The sequence below is a fragment of the Poecilia reticulata genome, chromosome 1 (genome assembly GCF_904066995.2).
Source record: "Poecilia reticulata chromosome 1, P_reticulata-male-v2, whole genome shotgun sequence".
Taxonomy (NCBI): Eukaryota; Metazoa; Chordata; class Actinopteri; order Cyprinodontiformes; family Poeciliidae; genus Poecilia; species Poecilia reticulata.
Genome location: NC_088830.1, coordinates 8,592,811 through 8,613,022, shown reverse-complemented (window position 1 = coordinate 8,613,022; position 20,212 = coordinate 8,592,811). Strand labels below are relative to the sequence as shown.

At 39.7% G+C, this 20,212-nt stretch overlaps 1 protein-coding gene across 7 annotated transcripts in view; it reads right to left on the bottom strand.

Moving 5' to 3' along the window:
- Positions 1 to 20,212, bottom strand: part of prkcaa (protein kinase C, alpha, a) — a 141,355-nt gene that overhangs the window by 11,021 nt on the left and 110,122 nt on the right. For all 7 annotated transcript variants that reach the window (XM_081604828.1, XM_081604791.1, XM_081604779.1 and 4 more), the window contains 4 exons: positions 19,778 to 19,916; positions 7,675 to 7,755; positions 6,802 to 6,909; positions 775 to 915 (listed from right to left, as the gene is read on the bottom strand). In XM_081604828.1, the coding sequence (XP_081460954.1) occupies positions 775 to 915; positions 6,802 to 6,909; positions 7,675 to 7,755; positions 19,778 to 19,916 (469 nt within the window). The remainder of the gene's footprint in view (positions 1 to 774; positions 916 to 6,801; positions 6,910 to 7,674; positions 7,756 to 19,777; positions 19,917 to 20,212) is intronic.

Below are 20,212 nucleotides of genomic sequence, written 5' to 3'. Positions count from 1 at the left end.
CATCTTGTTTAGGCCAGAAATGATTAATCGTATTAATCATAATGAATCGATTAATGAAATAATGGCCAACTAATTTAGCAATAGATTAATCGTTAACTGGAGAATTCAGACTAATAGAAGGCTATTTGCTGAAAGCAACAACATATTCAGAGCCAAAACTGTACAAAAATAATTACACATTTTGCATTTCAGATTAACAAAAAATAAAAAATAATAATAATTTTTGTCTGTAAATATATTTTAGCCAAAATTCACTAAAGAAATGCTGTTATTGCATTTTAGGCAATAAAATGTTTATTTTTTTCTTTTAAAAATGGAAATGAATTATTTGGTTATGTGTATTTTTTTTATGTACGTCTAATATATCTTAAAAAGTTTTTAAAAAATACGTAGAAGGTGGAAGTATTTTTTCTCTGTTTATTCAGATTTTTAAAAAAAACCCTGTAATATTCATTTAATCATCAGAATAATCGATTACTAAAATACTCGTTAGATTCTTTCTTTCTTTTCTTTCTGATGATGATGAATTTTCTACTAAAGAAGAGAGATTTACTTCCACTAAAATGATTATTTTGCAGACAGGATGGATGAGCAGTGAAAGTCTTAGCAGGAGGAAAACAAACACCTTTTTTTCCCCCTGCACCTCTTATCGTGCATAAACCTGAACCATAGAAATAATCCTCATAAGGAGAAGCGTTAGGACTTATCATAATCTACTGCTGAAAAGTGTTAGGAAAACCTGTGGCTTTCTGCAGCCTCAATGTGTCGACTTACCACTTTGGGCTTGAAGGGCGGCTGTATCTCTCTGTTTTCCAGGCGCTCCCAGTCGATCCGTCTGAAGAAGGCGTGTTCTCTGATGTCCCGCTCTCCTTCGGCGCCGCAGCCCAAACGCTTTGCTGGTTGTTTGTTCATCAGCTGTTCGAGTGAGGAGATAAATATATGAGACGACAAAACATTCCTCTGTAACATGAGCTGCAGCACTTCAGCTCAGATTTTGGATTAAAAATGAGACACTGTGTGAATGTCAAGTCTAGTTTATTCGTATAAAACATTTCAGCAGCAAGGCCATTCAAAGTATTTTACAGAATACAATAGCCAATCAGAATCATCGAGCAAATACACATCAATATACAGTATGTTGATCCGTTTTCCAGTTACTAGGAATCAAAAGCAACTCTAAACAGCTGAGTTTTTAGCTCAGTGTTTTGGCGTTTTTGCAGTTTTCTGGAAGTTTCCTTCAAATTTTTTGCTGTACAGAAACTGAATGCTGCACTTTACTCCTAGTAAGAGGTATAATTTTTTCTTCTAAGAAAGAAAAAAGTAACTGAATTCTTCGTCGCCAGTTTTCTAGCAGAAAAATGGGCTTTAGCAATCATATAAATGTAACTTTTATTTTCACTTTAAAGGTTCAAGTCGCAGTCCCCCAGATTTCATCAGGAAAAACAGAAAGCATAAATTAGAAAAGTGCAGAGTGAGATGGTTGGGATGTGTGTTGATACAAAATGCTTACTTAAGCAATGATACAACAAAATACAATAAAGTGGCTCACTTTATTTATAGGGATATAAATATCCCTAAATATTTAGGGATATTTATATCCCTAAATATAGTTCAAAACGTCCCTTTATAGCAGATAAACGTCTGGTTTTGAAACTAGAGGCTCAGATTGGCGTCACTTTATGTGAAGGTTAAATAATCGATTAATGGCAGCAACATTTACTAAAAAAATGAGAACTAGAAGCTTTGAATCTTTTCGTTTGAATGTATGTCAGTAAAAAGTGATCACCTCTCCGTTCTTTCGCATCTCTCGACATTCAATTTCGCTGCGTTTCTAGGTCAGCGGATGACAGCTAAACAGATGGGCCTACAATGTGTGACATAATGGCTTTCCCCTCGTTTTCCCTACACCTGCTCTGCCTTTAGAGAACTGCCGTCTCTTCAGCTCACCCTGACAATTTGCACCCAGTCTAGAAAGTAAAACAAGACTCGTACGCCGGCCCAGAACATGGAGAGCTGTGCAAAATTGATGTTGATGTGACTTTACCTAACCGAGTTAGAAATAATGTCCTACTCTTTTGATAACTTTCAAAAGAAAGCCCATTTAGCTGGAAGAGATATCCAAAGTTTCACAATGTGACAAAGCAACACGGGCTTAAAATGAGATATATGTGATTAATAAATCTAAAGTATACATTAATTTTCCGCAGCAACACTTTGTTCAGATTAAACAGAGAAGGAACGGGAAGGATTGATGCAGAGCCTGTTGGTTTCAGGATTACCAAAGGCAGAACAAGTACAGTGAGTTATTAGTGGGATGTTTTACCAATAACCAGTTTTACCATTAACCAGGCCGCTGAGCTGGGGTTACTCATCCCCAACAAGAATCATGGCTACCACCTCAGTCCTACAGAAAAGGTTACGGACTACGATGAATGGACCAGCTTAAACAAACAATACAATTTCTGCTATGAAAACTCATCAAATATCCTGCTATAAGTGTGTGTGGTTTCTTTGCCATTTGCTATGAATAATCCTAGACGAGTTCAGCCTTTGGAGGCCAATTCTGCGTTATATCAATAGTAAGGGTTTTCAAAACTGCAGAACAGAAAAACACGTTAACACACATAATAACTTATTTACAAATGCAGGGGTGCGCCAATTGCAGTTTTCTGGCTGATGGCTGATTATTGATCTTTTAAAAAGCCTGACCTGCCGATTCAGATTTTGGCCGATATAATTTTTTATTTTGTCTGAAATGTTACTAAATATAGCGAGAAAGTTGCTGAGTTGGTAACAGTGTGGTCACTATTGTTGACTGCAAACATGACCTGGTGGGTAGATCTATCAGTCAAACCTCTGACATGGACAGCAGGCCAGTGGCTGATTTTTAAACCTTTGCAGAGGCAGATAAGATCGCTGGATAAGATCCGCTCCACATGTAAAAATCGGCTGATGACCGATCCCCCCAAATTAAGGAAATCGGCACCGATGAATCAGCTGTGTGAGAAATCGGTGCACCCCTATTCAAAAGCATTTAACTCCTGTTATTAAAGACCATCATCATCATTAACACACTTCCAGAAAACTGAAAAGCCAAAAATAAATGGATTACTGACCAACATATTTGATGTGTTTTGATGATGACTCTACAAAATAACTCAAAATGACTCAACAAAATGTAATGTTTGCTACCGGCTTCTCGATTGGTGACTGAACATTGTTCCTATAACTTTTTATTTTTGAACAATTGTTGTTGATATGAGGGAGAAACAAAGGTAGTTTATGGGTTTAGTTCTGCCCACAGGCTGCCAGTCAGTGAAAGACATAACCCTGCTGCCAAACATGCCAACAGGACCAAGCGCCTCACACTTTGAGAAACTTTTGAAGCTCAGCGACTCCCTGATTGGTCTGGAAGCCTCATGTCAAAGTGTGAGGTACAATCACCACCACAGACTATTTTAAATAAATGAATAAAAAAATACATAAAGTGTGGACATTTTAATCAGATTTCTCCCACTGGTGTTAACAACCTGACTTCAACACATCAGAACCAAATTAGCTGATCATTTAGTCACATGTGCTGCAGCTTTGATGAAACTTTGCGGCTCCATCCAGTTCCTGCTGAGAGTTTTAAAAGTAGCAGACAGGATGAGCAACGAGGCAAGAATAAATACTTATAGAATAAAAATTTGAGAGTAAGATGAGATCTTTATCTGGGGATAAGAAAAGCAAAGCTTTTAAAACATGTTATTATTATTATTTTTTTTTTTAAATAACTGTATTTGGTAATCAGTGTTTGACCAGAACAAGAGCTTTGAGAGTAAACTCCTGATTAGAAATAATGTGTGAAACTTTCATGTCTTCCAAGCGTAAGTGTAGTTTTTCATGCTCTTCCTGTTCTGAATAGTGCATCTATTGGGATCAAAGGTCAAAGGTGTGAAGTTCGCAGCATTCACTGTGTCCAGCACCGATAATCTTAAGTTCAGTGTCTATGCAGTGACATAAAGTGATGTTATTGAATTATCGGAGCCGTATTTAAGTATCTGCTGTGTTCTTTCTGCAGCAGTGGTACAATAAGTCTGGTTCGCGTGGCGTGTGAACGCTACAGGGCTTTTTCTTCTCTCACTAGTCTGAAAAAAATCAGTGGCATGCTTGGTTATGTGGTGATGAGAGTGTGTATGCTGCAGTGTTGAATGTGCTGTAAGGTGATACAGGAGTGTTATCTTCCCCGTCATTGTGTCTTTCTACAACATTAAAAGAAAAGGCAAATAGGCAACAATGTGACTGAGGCAGAAAAAGGCTTTATGAGAAAAAAAACACAGGGAAACACGGGGTAAAGTAAAAGAACAACTAACAAAACACAACTAAATGTAAATAATCAAAAAGCCCTGAAGTAACAACATGTCACCGGGAAACAGGAAGTGATGGATTACTGATCAAAAGTTCATCATCACTTAAATAATCACTTAAATTAGAAAAATGCCTCATTTATTTGAACTTTAATGAAGTTGTTAGCTGAAGTTGTACTGCTAATTATCTAACTAATCACAGAAAAATATATGTTTCCATTTTGTTGTACAGCTAAGTAAATGTTCTCAAATTAAAGGTTGGAATTTTAAAGTGTGTCTTTATGGCACCAAAATAGAAAAGCTCATTTATTTTAAGGCATTTACACATCAGGGGTGCCAATAATAGCGGCGAATTATACGTTTCCAAGATTCCAGCAGATCTTCAACATCACTTTGCTTCCTAAAACTATCCCTCCGTCTCTCTTCATCTTTTCTAATCCTTCCTTCTCGTAATCGCTTCACAATCTTCAAACTTCTTTTCTTTAGATTCTGGTTAGAATTGTGTGTTAAATTGTTTGAAAACTTTTGCTCTCATAAGGTCAGTAAATCTCCACAGTGTGAGAATATAAACAGGGTTTATACTGAGTGTCGGGCTGCAGGACGCAGACGCATTTCTCAGCAAAACGCAAACTGAAGGAAAAAGAGGACAAAAACAATTTAGTGGAGAGGAAGGGACAGTAAGACGAAGCACATTAGCGCACAGTTCACCAACGTTGCAGGGCCTCAGGATACAAACAAAACTACGGCTTTTATATTAAATTCTTCAAACACACAAGTCTTTTTTTTTTTTTTTTCCTCTGTGTCGGTTGGGAATATTTTTGACATCGTTTGTTTTATCAATTGTCTCATTTCTGCAGGAGAAACGCCAAAAGCGGCGCCGTCAAAGCCCGATCCTCACCTTCTGCTGATATTGATATCATACTGTGAGAAATCTGTTTAGGACATTTCTCATCTTCCTCACACCACCTTATTGACATTCTGAGGTTGGGATTTTGAGCATCAATATGCAAAAAACTAAAAAAAAAACACACCATCAAATCCTCGGTAAAAGAATTAAATTGTTAAAAAAATTGTGAAACATCCCAACTTCTGTAAATCCAAATTGATCTGGCTGTGCTCTGTGGACATATATTTTCATTTTCAAGTTTATCCCCTTATAAGAGAATCTCAAGTTATAAGAGCTAATGTTAGAAGCTCTTATAACATTAGTTAATGTTGTAAAAGCCACAATAAAAAAACTGAAGAGCATATTTTTAGAGGAGGAAGGCAGACATATGTATGAACATGCACAAATAAATGCCTTCTAAAACATTCTCAGTAGCTGGATTCCCAGCTAATGGCTAATAGTGATGATGAAAACACCACTGGGCTGCACAGTGGCGCAGTTGGTAGAGCTGTTGCCTTGCAGCAAGAAAGTTCTGGGTTTGATTCCCGGTCCCGGTCTTTCTGTATGGAGTTTGCAAGTTCTCCCTGTGCATGTGTGGGTTTTCTCCGGGTACTCCGGTTTCCTCCCACAGTCCAAAAACATGGCTGTCAGGTTAGTTAATTGGCCTCTCCAAATTGCCCCTAGGTGTGTGTGTGTATGGTTGTTTGTCCTGTGTTTCTGTGTTGCCCTGCGACAGACTGGCGACCTGTCCAGGGTGACCCCACCTCTGGCCCGGAACGTTAGCTGGAGATCGGCACCAGCACCTTCCAACCCCACTAAGGGACAAGGGTGTAAAGAAAATGGATGGATGGATGAAAAACACCACTGTAATTTACAACTGAAGTTAAAACAATTTCCTTTTAAAATTTGTTCCATTACCAATAACCACAAAATTCCATATATTTGCTAAATGGAAACATATTAATTAAAAAAAGGCATGTTTAAAAAAAAATAACATTTTTGAAATATGAATGTATTGCATCCATCACCACCAGGGTTTATCGCGTGAATGAGCTATTTCATGTGTGTTTTAGTTGTATTTGTTGTTTAATGAAAACACTGCAATTGCGAAATTGTTTTTTTTTTTTTTAAGCATTAACGGAATATCAATGTTAGTGTTACCGACGGTCACCAATGGATGTACTGGCCCAAACGTTGCAGCGGGAAATAACCCCCAACTGAATGCAAATATTATTATTATTATTGCAAAGAAAAATTTTAAAATACAACCATATTTATTTAACAACATAGTACTCTAAGTAAAATATCAAAATTACTAAAGTTTTCTTTTTAAAAAGCACAGTCATTAGCGGGAAAATAAAAAAAAGAAAAAATCATTAAGTTTGAGTAATCCTCCAACTTAATCAGGCTTCAATAAATAAACTTAAAACACGACGACTAAAAAAATACAAATTCAAATGCACATTTTATTTTAAGCTAGATGGAAAAAAAAGCTCACATAATCCAGTTTTTATAGTTACAAAATGAAAAATCAAACATAAGGAAAGTAATTCCTTATCCGCTCACCCCTTTGCAGATGGAGACGGCTTCTTTGGACATGGACTTTGGGTAGGAGACGTTGTGCTCCATGATGGACTGGAACAGCTCGTCTTCATCCTCACCATCAAACGGAGGCTGTGGGTGGAGGGACACCATGTTCAGGACGTCAGGGTTTCATCCGTAATCACAAAGTTTACTAATACGTTCATATTCATCACGGATCACCTCCGTTTCGAACCAAATTAACGGCTGCAGACGCAGCGAGGCTTTCATGCTTTATTCTCTCTGCATTGACCGTTTCCGCTAAAAATACACATGAAGCGAGATTTAAAAGGCGTTTTCATCTGAACAAAAGAGGAAAAACAGCCAGAAACGGTGGCTGTGAAACATTAGATCATGTTTCACAGGAAGTCCTTGTGAGGTCAGTGAAGTGGATGACCCAGCTTCCCTGCTCGTCGGCTCGTTATCATCAGTTACCACAATATGGCTGCTCTGACAGTCCATAAAATGAATTATTTGTCATTTCCACACCAGCGGCCCTCATCGACTGGAGGTAGCCTGTCTGCATGAATATATATGTCCTCCTGCTTTTTTCCTTTAATATTATCGGTCTACCGGATATTCCTTTAGCGCCGCTTTCCAAAGCGCACAGATATTCATAAATCCATGCCAAACCTTTCATGTTTCTTTCTTCATTGCAGTTAAGTGCTATTTTTTTGTTGTTGTTATAGAACATATAATTCTAATGGAATAAATTAAAGTGATTGTATCTCGATAAAAACAACAACAAAAAAACAAAAAATAAAGATGGCAGCTGCAATTGAGTTGGAAAAACTCAATTGCAGCATATTTATATATATATATATATATTTAGTTTGTTTACTGGTGTGAACCACTCACCTGTCCTGCTAGCATTTCGTAAAGCAGAACTCCATACGCCCACCAGTCTACAGAGCGTCCGTACGGCTGATACGAAATGATCTGGTGAGGAGAGAGAGGGAGATAAAAAGAGACAAATTTCAGCTTCAGCTCAAACAGGCAGAGCAACGTCACGTTTTCCCTCTGAGTGACGAGAACGTGAGAGTGGGTTTTCACGACGGTGACAATCTCCTGCGAACATTTTAATTCAGACAGACAGGATCCCAGCAAAGTTGCTTAATATTCAGAGTGGGATTTTAATCCTTTTAGGCTTTAGAGATTAGAAAATCTGTCAGTGCTAGTGGCTGAAAGAATATCATAAATGCTGAAGTTTTAATTTGGAAAAATTCACATTTTGTGCTATTAAATGTTTTTATTTATGCTTTATGGCAATGGAAAACAGCTTTTTGAGCATAAGAAAGTGAATAATCAAAGACAGCAGAGACATTTGCCAGTGTGCTGCTTTAGAAAGCAGAATAAATGTCACATCAGACCTGCAACTATCAAATACTTTATGATTTAGTTGAATTATACCATTTATACCATTCATTTTACCACATCTGAAAGTACATCAAAGTACAAAAAAAAAGTGTGTAATATGACGGAAAACTAACAAAACAGTATTGATACAGAGTGATAAAGACGCTTACTTTATGATATTGTAATATTGTTCAGCCTTACCAAAATTAGTTTTAAATTTAAAATCCATTTTAATTAGTTATTAGTTAGGATTATTTTCTACGAAATTGAGTTTGATTAGTTTGAATTTCAAATCTATATGAGTTATTCATTTGAAGGCAAAATTTTACTAAGTATTTCTTTTGACCAGTTTCTAGTGAAAATATCTTAGTACACTTAAAATAAGACAAAATTGATTAATAAGCAACTTTTGAGCAAGATATAGATGCTTGCTTAAATAAATAATTCCTTAATATTGATTAAAACAACTACTAGTTCCACTGGTGAAATATTTCATTATAATATGAAATGTTATGTGAAATAATCTGATGATGTAAGAAATTAAACAAATAGATCAGTCTTTAAAGAGGAAATTAAAAACAGACTTAAAGCTCTGATATCTCTATATTTCCTCCTTTGTAGGGCTGCGTAGTGTCCGTCTCTAGGCAACCACAAGAGCGTCGGTCCGTAGCGTTGTGGGGGTCCTTTAGCTCACACCACGACAATTTAGCTGACCTTAATATTTCCTGTGTTTTATTTTGGTCATCATTGTTACACTTAGTGTTGATATGTGTGATAGGTGTGTCTATTGGACATTTATAGAATACGGAACAAATTGCGTCCCGTTTTGGTTTAATACAGGACGCAACATTTAACAGCCAAATATGGGACGATTCCGTATTTTAAGGGACGGGTGGCAACCCTACATGTGGGAGTTATTCAATTCTTTAGCCAGATGATCATTTTTCACAGCTTGACTTTATCTGATGTTTTTATGTGAAGAAGGCATAGCCGGCGCTGCAGAGGACAAACCGCTCCTTGACCCCAGGAAGCTGCTCTCCCTGCAGACATGCTCTGCGTTGACAGACGGAGCTCCTGCGGGTCGCTCTGACACTCGCTAAGGTTACTGCTCTCATCCAGTGAACTTCATTCACAACACTGAGGACACATATAGTGTATTTGCACTTCCCAACTGTTTACACATCATAAAAATAAAAAATAAATAAAAAAAACCCGGCTGCGTCCACAAGACGTGGACAGTGAATGCAACCTTGTGCATCAACGAATCCCTCCAAAAATATTCACACCCTTTCAATCTATTCCCACGTTGTCGCGTCGTAGCCACGAAACATCAGTGCAATTTTTAATCAGGATTTTATGCGATCGGTCAACATAAAGTAGCTGATGTTTTAAATATTTCTAATTAGGATTTCAGCAACACTTTTGCTACTCAGGCTTAAAAAGTTTAAGAAAAATCTGCGAGTGTGTAATGTCTGTGAGAGCTGCAGAGGGTGTTTTCCTATTTTATCTGAGATTAAGTTGTGGAAAAGTTCGAAACAACTTTAGATTATTGCCCAAAATCCCACATAGCAGTGTTCAAACCAGCTTCTGAAAATGGAAAAAGAAGATGGCACAACTCCCAAATCTATCCAGTCAAAGTCTTTTAACTCGTTAACTGTCATGATGACGCTGGAGCCATTGACTTACAACGAAGTGTTTTGATGGTGACGGTTTAGGAGTAAAGAAACATTAATTAAAGACGTAGCTTTGGAGGAGCTGCATGTGTCCACAACTCAGGTGAGAAAAATTGGAGACACAACTGACTTCATCAGTCCTGCATTTCAAAACTATGGCCTTCATGAGTGACAAGAATGAACCAATGCTGTAAAAAAAATGCCATAAAAAGTTCCATTCTCAGTTTGTCACAAGACAGTGCAGGAGGAACATGCAGTTCAAGGCGCTTTGGTCAAATGAAACCAAAATGAAATGTTTTATCTTAATGTGAAACCCTTTACATGTCCTGTGGAGCTCATCTGAACAATTGACTCCCACTCAAGTCTGTTAGCATCATGCTACGGGAATGCCTTTCTCCTGAAGTCGGTCGCAGTTGATTTAATCGGCCCAGTCAAAGTCCACACCTAAACCCAATTATCTGTAACAAGACTTGGACACTGCCCTTTAGAGTCGTTCTCCTTTCAATCTGACAGAACTGCAGCTACTCTCCAAACAGGACGGTCTCTAGATGTACAACTGGTTGTACATTTAACAGTTATACTGTACTTTCTATTGGCCTAATTCATAAAGTGCTAATAAGATACATGAAGGTTTGAGGATGTAATCTGACATCATGTGAAAAAGTACAAGAGGTACAAATGCTTTTGCTGGTCACTTTAAAACATGAGATGTTGCTGCGCCCACACACACACATACACACACGCATGCACGCATACACATGCATACACATGCATACACACACACGCAAACCCCCCCCCCCCCGCACACACACACACAAAATCCACTGTGATACAAGAGCCATACATCTCCTCAGGCCCTGTTCAGAGTCAGGACCGATGACCTCTCCTGCACGCGAACCCACCCTCAGGGACTCCTTTAATGCTTATAGCACAACATTTAGCCAAAACCTGCAGCAGGGATGGTACCCCCGCCCCCACATAAACTCACACACGACGTATACATGTGGATAGAAAGAGAGTTGTGTGGAAGCAGATCTACTCTGGGAGTCACAACCTTCGCTGCATCACACCTAACCACTGCCTTTACCTGCGGGAACACAAAGCAGGCACACAAATAAACGCAGGTGGGGGAAACGCTCCTCCGGCGCTGATGCTCTCCTGAGGGCCGATGGGAGACAGCTGGGCATGTAGCAGACAGATTCACATGCTCCTGTACTGACATGTTACTTTTAATACGAGAACATGTGGAAGTATCAGAGAGCAAAGATTCGGTTTCATCACAAACGGCTTGATTTCTCCTGTGGTTTTTTATCAGGTTAAATCTTCTCTCAGTGCCTCCCATTGTGGACACGAGTCAGTATATCTCCTGGTGTTTACGTTTTCGCATACGCTCATGTTACAACAACGTTTAACGCATTTTGTTGGGATTTTATGTGGTAAACCAACACAAAGTATTCAATAATTGTGAAGTTTGTGAACACACATTGTTTTCAGTGGGATTTAGAGCCGGACTTTGACAGCACCATTCTTATGAATGGGTTTTGATCTAAAACATTTCTATGGAGTCCCTCTGGGGTTTTGTGATTTTTTTTTTTTCTTTGTAATCCAAACCACTGATTGAGGGGATTTTGCAATAATGTTCCCCCTCTCTCATGGAGAACAGAGTTTCACCGCCTTGCTCTGTTATTTGAGCTGATGCATGACGGTAAATGTGACTTTTTGTTTCTCATCTCATTGATTACAGACAACAACTTGACATCACATTAGGCTAAAGCAGCAGTGGAGTAGAAGCAAGAGATACTGCCACCTGGTTTCTAAAGTAGCAACACAAAACCCCAAATCAACCCAAATATTTTTTGTTTCAAGTCTGCAAAAAAAAAAAAATCCCCAAACAATTCTGCATTGGCTCTAAAAATGTGGGAATCTGTTGATTTTGTGTGAATTTCCGTGATTACAGAATTGCATAAAACCAGAAGGATTGTCTGGTGTAGTTTTGGCTTTATGTTCAGGGTTTTTGTCTTTCTGACAGGAATTACTCGCATCAGATTTTATTATTAAAACTACAGGCAGCCTAAAACAGCGTAGAAATTCAAAGCCATCGTTCACAACTTCTCCTTCTATTCACCGATTGGCTCAAACAAATTGACTGGGAATAATCCAAGTCAGAGGGAGAAAGCCCAGACTGTGCTAGAAATTAGATTTTTTTTTTTTGAGAAGAATTGCGCGTTTATAAAAACATATAAACTCCTTTTGTAAGCTCTCAAATGTTTGACAAAACTCCACAGTCCTCCGTTTAAAATCCTTTCACAACTTCAAAAACCACAAAGATGAGCGCGGCTTAATCCTGTCTGGCTGAAGCAAATGTCCTGGAACGGATCTGTAACTGGTACGCTGAAGGTGAGTCGCCGTCCGAAGCAGGCAGCCTGACTTTTACTCAGACAGGTGATGGCTGCTTCTGGCCGAAGAGCATGATGATTTTTGACACAGCAGAGAGCAACTGGAGGATCTTTAAGAGGGAAACCAAATAAAAGGCGAGCAAAGCGCGCAGAATCGTCTCAGGCATCTCTTTTTGCCACCGTTAATTCCTGGACTGCGCGGTAAACAAGTTAATATTTAATATCTTGTCTCTGCTCATTCTCAACGGCAGAATTTGATTTGTGAAATTCATTGCGAAGGACAGCCATCTGTGAAGAATGGCCGTCCTTTCCCCCCCTCTCAGCCCGATGCTGGACAGAGGTCGATGCGCTGCTCACGTCCAACTGGGCGGCTCACCCAGTCGCTGCTGGACTGGACAACAGCTAATAATGCCGCCAGCGTTCTGAGCGCATGAATAAAAATGTTAAAAACCAAATTAAATTTAAATGAAATACAACAGAGTTCAACAGTGGGTTGAGTTTGTACGGTTTCATTTGAGAAAATTGTGTTAATTAAATCACATATGGGAAACGTATCTATTTTTTATACTATTACATCTTTATGTTTTATTTACATTATTCCTCTGAGTGATTGATATTTGCTTCAACTTCCTTTCCTCCTATACTCTAAATTTATGATGGAAAACAGACTAAATGTCAGCAGCGCTGTGAAGGCCCAACGGGACCGAGTTCAAAAACTTCAGAGGGAGAGGAGGGGGAATACGAAACTTAAATAATTAATAACTGGTAAAGTGGATTCCCACTGAGCTCATCTCTTCTTGTGATTTCTATCGGACAGATTGGCTGGAGTCGTGCACTATTTATCCCCTCATTTTCCTCGGACTTCAGTCAAGCGCCAAGCGAAATTACTCACAAAACCTGTTTGGTAATACATTGGAATAGCCGCGTTTTTCTGCACGGCAGCTCAAAATGTTTTTGGCTGAAAGATTGAGAGTGTGATTTGGTTTTTCAAAAGCTCAAAAAAAAAAAAGACTTTTTGGAGGCATTCACATACAGAGCTTCCCAAACTCCACTCTGGAGGTTTTGTTACCATCTAAGTAACAAAACCTCCAACTTTACTCAACTTTAACATTACTTATTACAAGAAACTGTAATTTCAAAGAATTGCAGGTGAAGGTGAAAACCAGTGGGATGCTAATGGCTAAAACTAGTTTTCTTATTTATGTTTTGTTGAGCCCAAATCCTCAGCTGCCTTCAGAGCTTTAGATGGGACGTATTTGGAAAAGCTTCTCTCCCTTATCTCGTTTTGTGTTTTTAATTAGCCAGAGGGTCAAAGACCACACTGTGAGTGTGAAACCTCCGAGATCCTTGAGCTCGCTTCTTTGTCTTCCCACAGCAAATCCACCGACCTTCTGTCTGACATGACAGCTGACAACAAAATCAGCCAAATGCTCTGAAGACACACGAGATCCGACATGTTTCGACACGTGCAGAAAGAGAGGTGAACACTTGGCCCCGCAAACTGAAAGGCTATCGGAGAAGCTCAGAAATCTGCCTCTCTCTGGACCTTGGTCTAAAAATAGATCCAACACAACAAAAGACGTTGAAAAAAATTAGCCCTGTTTACCTCGTGACACGTGTTTAATTCGGAGAGACAAGCATCTCTAAACGTTGCTGATCTGCTAAGCGGAAAGTTTTAAAACACCAGAGCAAAGTAGGTTAATGCCAGACAGCACATCACTAAGGTCCTGTACTGCAGCACGGCACATTTGGTGCACTGTGTCACTGGAATTTGACCTTAGAACCTCTCCAGCGACATTCTGTACAACATAGAATATAGGCATGTAGACACATCAGGCCAACGGAGCGCGGATATCTGCAGCCTCGTGTCAGGTCTGCTAAGACGAAATAACAACTAAAGGGAAGCGACAGAGGTGGGAAAAAACCTGTCAAAATGGAGGAATGTAGACAAATTTCAACAATGGGTGGTTTTCTTGTGAAAAACGAAATAAACAATGTCACATGGCTGGCAGTGGCTGCATTATGTTAGCACATATTATAAAAATAACTCACTGAATAGACAAGAGCAGGAGGATGTTCACTGCATTTAGATGAGACAAGAAAAGTCCATTAGAGGTAAGTGATACCGCGAATTTTTGGTATCGAGGCAATACCGAGTAAATACAGGACCAGGATTCCCTATGCTGATACTTTTTACTTAAGCTTGATGTATCATCCAACTTCTGACCTTGTGGTTTTTAATTTGAATTATTTTCAAAAAAATTGGACTACAAATTGGACTGGATGTCTACAAAATATTACGATAATATGTCAACATGACAGTAACAGTAAAAAAGCAGAACAAAAGTGCGAGCGTTTTTCATCAACAAATAACAAATCAGTATCATATTTGAGGTAGAGTTGAGAAACTAGAATGGAAACTACAATAAAATTTCAAGAGGGAGTCTGAAACTAAAGTATTGATCCGACATTGATACAGTCTTGGTATCGACATTATTGACATTTTGAGTTGATTAGTGAGATGCAACGGAGAAGGTAGACATCTAGTCCTTAGTAATCATGGATAAAATGCCCTACCATCATGTAGCCTACATGTATAAAACAAGTGGTTAGTAAAGTCTGGTGTGAACAGCTCGGTTTCTAACTTAACTATTTCTATGAGTTAACAAATTTGCCACTTCCAGAGGGAAATTAGCTTGACTTGAACAAGTAGAAACTATTGGGAAACAATCTCAGTCACTCCGTTCGATATTCCTTTTGCTCACTTCGACGTCCATCGTGGTTCAATACAATTAAACAGACCAAACACAATATGCCACCAAGCTGGTGGACTCCTGTCATTTCGGAGTATTTCTTTTTCCAATTATCCTGCAAATCGTAATGTCACCAGCAATTTTTGTTTCTAAGGGAGAGAGCAGCGTGTTGAAAACTACAAAATGTTTCAAGAGTCAAAGAGTACAGCTGAGGTGACATAGAAATATAATGCTGGTTGTGAAAAAGAAACAAATAAATAAATAAATAAATAAAACAGAGGACAGTTAGAGTTCAGCACAAGACACCAGATCAGTTTGAGGCCACCCTGCAAAGCTTTGTGCTAATGTGACTCCGCTGTGACTCGCTGCCCTTGCCACGACACCGTCAGTGGACGAAAACAGTTTCAGGCCACCGCGGCTTTTGTTCTCCGAACTGGCACATTCGTCTTTCGGCTCTGACAATAAGCAACCGGTTCTCCTCCCTGGTGTCCAGTAGAGGCCGATGCATTTCCTCCCGCCGCGGCCGATAAGATGGCAACGGTTGTGCACGACTAGCACTCGTCACTCTCGCCCTGCAATCTGTTCCATTTGTGTTACTGCATGGAAGCTCCTGGACAGCAGAGCTGATTCACTCAGCGTGTGCGTGTGTGTGTTTGTGCGTGTGTGTGAACTTTTTACAAAGATAAAGTGGGCTGAAACTAAATAATGAAATGATCTGAATATATCTAAGATTTCTTGCATGTTTAAGTTCAGATTTTGTTAACATATGTATGTTTGTCTTTGTTTATGCTTGTGGCTTCGACTGCGTGTGTTTCAGTGTGTTGTCGGAACGAGGTCCGTTTGTGTCTGTGTGTCTGTGTGTCTGTGTGTGCGTGTGTGTGTGTGTGTGTGTGTGTGTGCGCGTGTGTGGGCTTGCCGCAGACATCTCTCATCCATTAGGCTTAATGCTACATGACAGTTCTGGATCACACTGCTAACTATTCACGGCCACTCTCCTCACCGCAAACATACAAGCACGCGAGTAGCAACCTATGCTTCTTTAGTCTTTGCTTACGAGGAGCACGGGCTGGAAGAACTGCTTTTCTTTCTGAAGGCTAAAAATAAAAAAAATAAAAAAACATTTTGTGTTCGAATACAACACCACCAGCTGCTGTACAGGGCGCTACGTGAGTATTTGACTCAGTGTCACTGTTGGGTTCCTTGGGGAACTCTGTACTATAAAGCAAATGGCCGTGCATCAGGTCACAGCTGAGTGGCTTTCTTCTAAAAGGATTTCTCTGAACTTGCAGCTGTTTTCTGGTTTCCTTCACTGATTATATTAATGAGCAGTCTGGGGGCTCAGGAAAAGAACACGACTTTTATCGAGGTGTTTTCTAATTCAACGTGAGCCGAGTTTACATTTGATATTCCTCTTATAACTTGGAGCAGAAGATTAACATTTCAAAAGCTCAAGTAATACATGAACTACAATCCCAAACCCAACAGGAGGGAGAGCGAGAAGGAGGAAGTTTAAACCATATTTTCTCTCTGGGTGATTTTAAAACCATAAGTCAGTGACCATAACATGCTCAAACAGAGATTTAAAGCAAAGTGGCAATAGCAAATGAGGTGGATTAGCAGAAACTGATGGTGTCATGGAGGACATGTCACCGTTGCTGCCCGAAAACAAAGCTGTTAGCAGGTCATGAGACCATCAACCAGAGTGGGGGCCTTCAGTCAGAGATCTCTTTAGATTTGTTGTTGTTGTGAATGACTGTCCACAACAACTCTTTCAAGATACTTGGATGATATCATTTTGGGATAAATAAAGATTTTTTTAATATTTGAATTGAATTAAATTAAATATAAGAGTTTTCTCCGGGTTTCTCAGCTTCTTCAAAAAGCCCCAAAAACATTCAAGGTAGTTAATAAATGGGTCACTTTTGTTGTCCAGGTGTGGGTGTGCGTGGACAGCTGTGTGTCCTGTTTGTCTCTGTAAAAGAACAGCAACTTATCCAGGGGATGGATGGAGAAAAGCCAAGGCAACATGTCATCTTCATCCCATTTTAATGCCGGCTGCCACATGATTGGCTCATTTGCTGTTGAGTTAGTAAATAATAAGGACTTATTTGCCTAATGAAGAGGCCAAAGAGTACATTGAAAGGGTTTAACACCTTTATGAATGACATTACAACCTGTCTCATGACAAAGTGTACAAAAGAAAATGGCATATTTTATATGTGGCGCCCATGTGGTGTATGGGTTGGCAACAGGAGTGAGCCTGTGGCAAAGACAAACTTTGTTCAGTCAACTGGCAATAATGGAGAAACAGGGAAAATTGGATAGCTAGCCGGCTAGCCAGCAATGTTTATTAGCAGCTAGTTAGCGTAGCCTCAACCGCCACAAGTCACAGAATGTAATAAAGATGTCTGCATGTGACTCAAACTTTTGCCTGACAGAAAGTCCCATGAGAAAAAAGAACCTATGAGATTAAATAGTCCTGCCACGACAAAATCTAAGACCTGATTAAAGTACTTAAGACCAACTTAAATATTTCCTAGTGTATTTCAGGCCTTAATTTTATATATGTGAATTTAAGACTTTTTCAGGATGTGCGGACGCCCTGTTTGCGCTAACATCAAATAAACCAAAACAGGAACCGTGTCCTTCTTGAGCACCCAGAAAGAGTTTGGTCCATTAGATAATGGACTGCTGGCTCCACAGAAGGTGATGCCAGCCATTTTCTCCACGGCTGCTTGAAGTGACCTAGAATCTTCAGCTTCATCATTAATGCTTGCATATCAGGACATTATGTATTCCCAGATTCAGAGAGAATATGACTAGATTTGTGCCATCTCATTCTGGCACCGAGATTGTTGTTTCAGCCCACATATGAGTGAGCAAGTAAGTGGATACTCATTCCTCCTGATGCCACACACCACAGAGAGAAACAACTAGCAGAGAAAAAATGATTCATGTAGGACAGAGACATATCCTCAAACACTCTTCAGGAAAAAAAAGAAAGAAAAGAAAAGCACACCGAGCCACCAGGAGGCAACGATTGCTCATTTCAACCCTCGTTGCCTTTGAGTCTTCCTTTCATTGTCTGAGTACGTCTGTCAGCGTTAGCTCTTTTTCTCGACACTGTGTTTTCTTTTTCTGCGTTGCTACCTCCTCTCACTTCCTTTCCCATCTCTTTCCTCTGTGTGTCAGAGTCACTGAGGTGGAAGTTCACACAAATGGCTATATAGGTCAGAGTACGAGCGGTGAAAATCTTCTGTCTGAACATTCACTAGTGCGTCTGTGTGCGGCAGGAACGCCGTCGTGTTCTGCCATTTGTACGCCGATATTACCAGAGCGCCACGGCAACACAGTAATGTACTTCCGCACCAACGCAGCAGGGGTCAAGGGAACAGGCGAAGAAATGGAACAAACACGTTTGTACTTTACAGCTGTAGCAATAAAATAAAGCTAAAAAACCAGGAAACAATGGTAATCCCAACAAAAAAATGATTGAGCTCATGCGACTTTTTTACCGTATTTTCCGGACTACAAGTCACTTTGGAGCATAAGTTGGACTGGACGCATTTATCCATCTTTTCCTTGTTTGAAATCCTGTTCCACCAATCACCTCTTACTATTACCGAAACTAATCAGCTGGCAGACAGGTGAGCCTGGATGATTTTGACAAATTGTGATGTTTATTGTTTTTTTCCCCCAGTTAGTGACTGTATGATGTTTTTTTGTGATGTAAAGCACTTTGAACTACTTGACTTGAAAAGCCCAGTTCACTTATTGACATATAAGAGAAAAATCCAGTCCACAGGTTCATCACAAAATGATTTGCACGAATCAGTTCTCCAGCAACAGTTTACCCTTGATTGTGTTCCACTCATTTTCCAAAGTCAGACTGAATGCTTTCAGTTTTGAGGTAAAATACATGCCTTTTCCCCAGGTTGTTCTGTATTTTGTGCATGCATACAGATGCTGATGATGTGCGATCTGGTTGTAAACGCTGCTGTCATTATGGATATCTACAGGCCTTGTGGGATTAGAAATAAAATGAGCACTCTGGAGCGGCAGACTGCTCCGAGTGCCTGCTGTGCTGTCCCGGCCGGTGCATTAGTATCAGCCTGGGTACGAGCATCGCAGCTGGAAATAACCCCCCAATATGACAGAGAAAGTTTTAGAGAGAATCAATAACCCAGCCTCGCATACATCAGAGGCTAAAAATAAACCCAGGCTCAAGAAAAGTTAGCAAGATTTTTCTTTTTTTTAACATTAGTGGAATATCACCAAAGTTTTGCACAAATTTGCCCATTTTTCAAAAAGACCTTATTCAAAATAAATCAAGACATCAAAACGCTCGTATTCTGGTTAAAAGAAGAGAAACATTAACACAAAAAACATCTGGTTTTAAGGTGAAAACATTTGTCTTATGATAAATAAAATTTCACAAACTTAAATGCTTACAGGCCACTAAAAGAAACCTGGAAGTAATGAAGAGACCCCGGCTCTCAGGCTGGAGTCGAGTTTTGACAGCCGACTCACTCGTCTGTTTGACTCAAAACTCATGTCAGGATGCTGGTGTGTATGTCTTTATGTATGTGCCTCCGTGTCCAAAGGCAGCAGCCTTAATCTGGAGCACGAGGCTGACAAGACTCAGACAGAGTGACAGCCGTGACCTAATGCGTCAAAACGTGCACGCACGCACGCACGCACGCACGCACGCACGCACGCACGCACGCACGCACGCACGCACGCACGCACGCACGCACACACACACACACGGAGCCCGACTCACCTCTGGAGCGATGTAGTCCGGAGTGCCGCAGAAGGTTCGTGTGAACACGTCCTCTGCCATGTTCTCTTTACACATGCCGAAGTCTGCGATCTTAATGTGACCCTCTGCGTCCAGCATTACGTTGTCCAACTTCAGATCCCTGAGGGAGGAACGGATTATTAATGGATCATGTAAAGGGGTACAGGGAGTGCTTTTTCTTGTGCCAGAACAGAAAGGTTGCATCTTTCTGACATACAGATTCATGTTTTTGGTGTTTTGTACTAACTGCAGCAACATTTGTCAATAATGTCCGAAAAAATTTTCAAAAAGCAAATTCAGTTTACGGTAAAGGCGTATGGGGAAAAGAGAAAACAATATTAAAGACAACATGATGTTACACTGTTTCTCATCTTTCTATGTAAGAAAAAAGCAACATGTGAACCTGCTTCTCAAAAT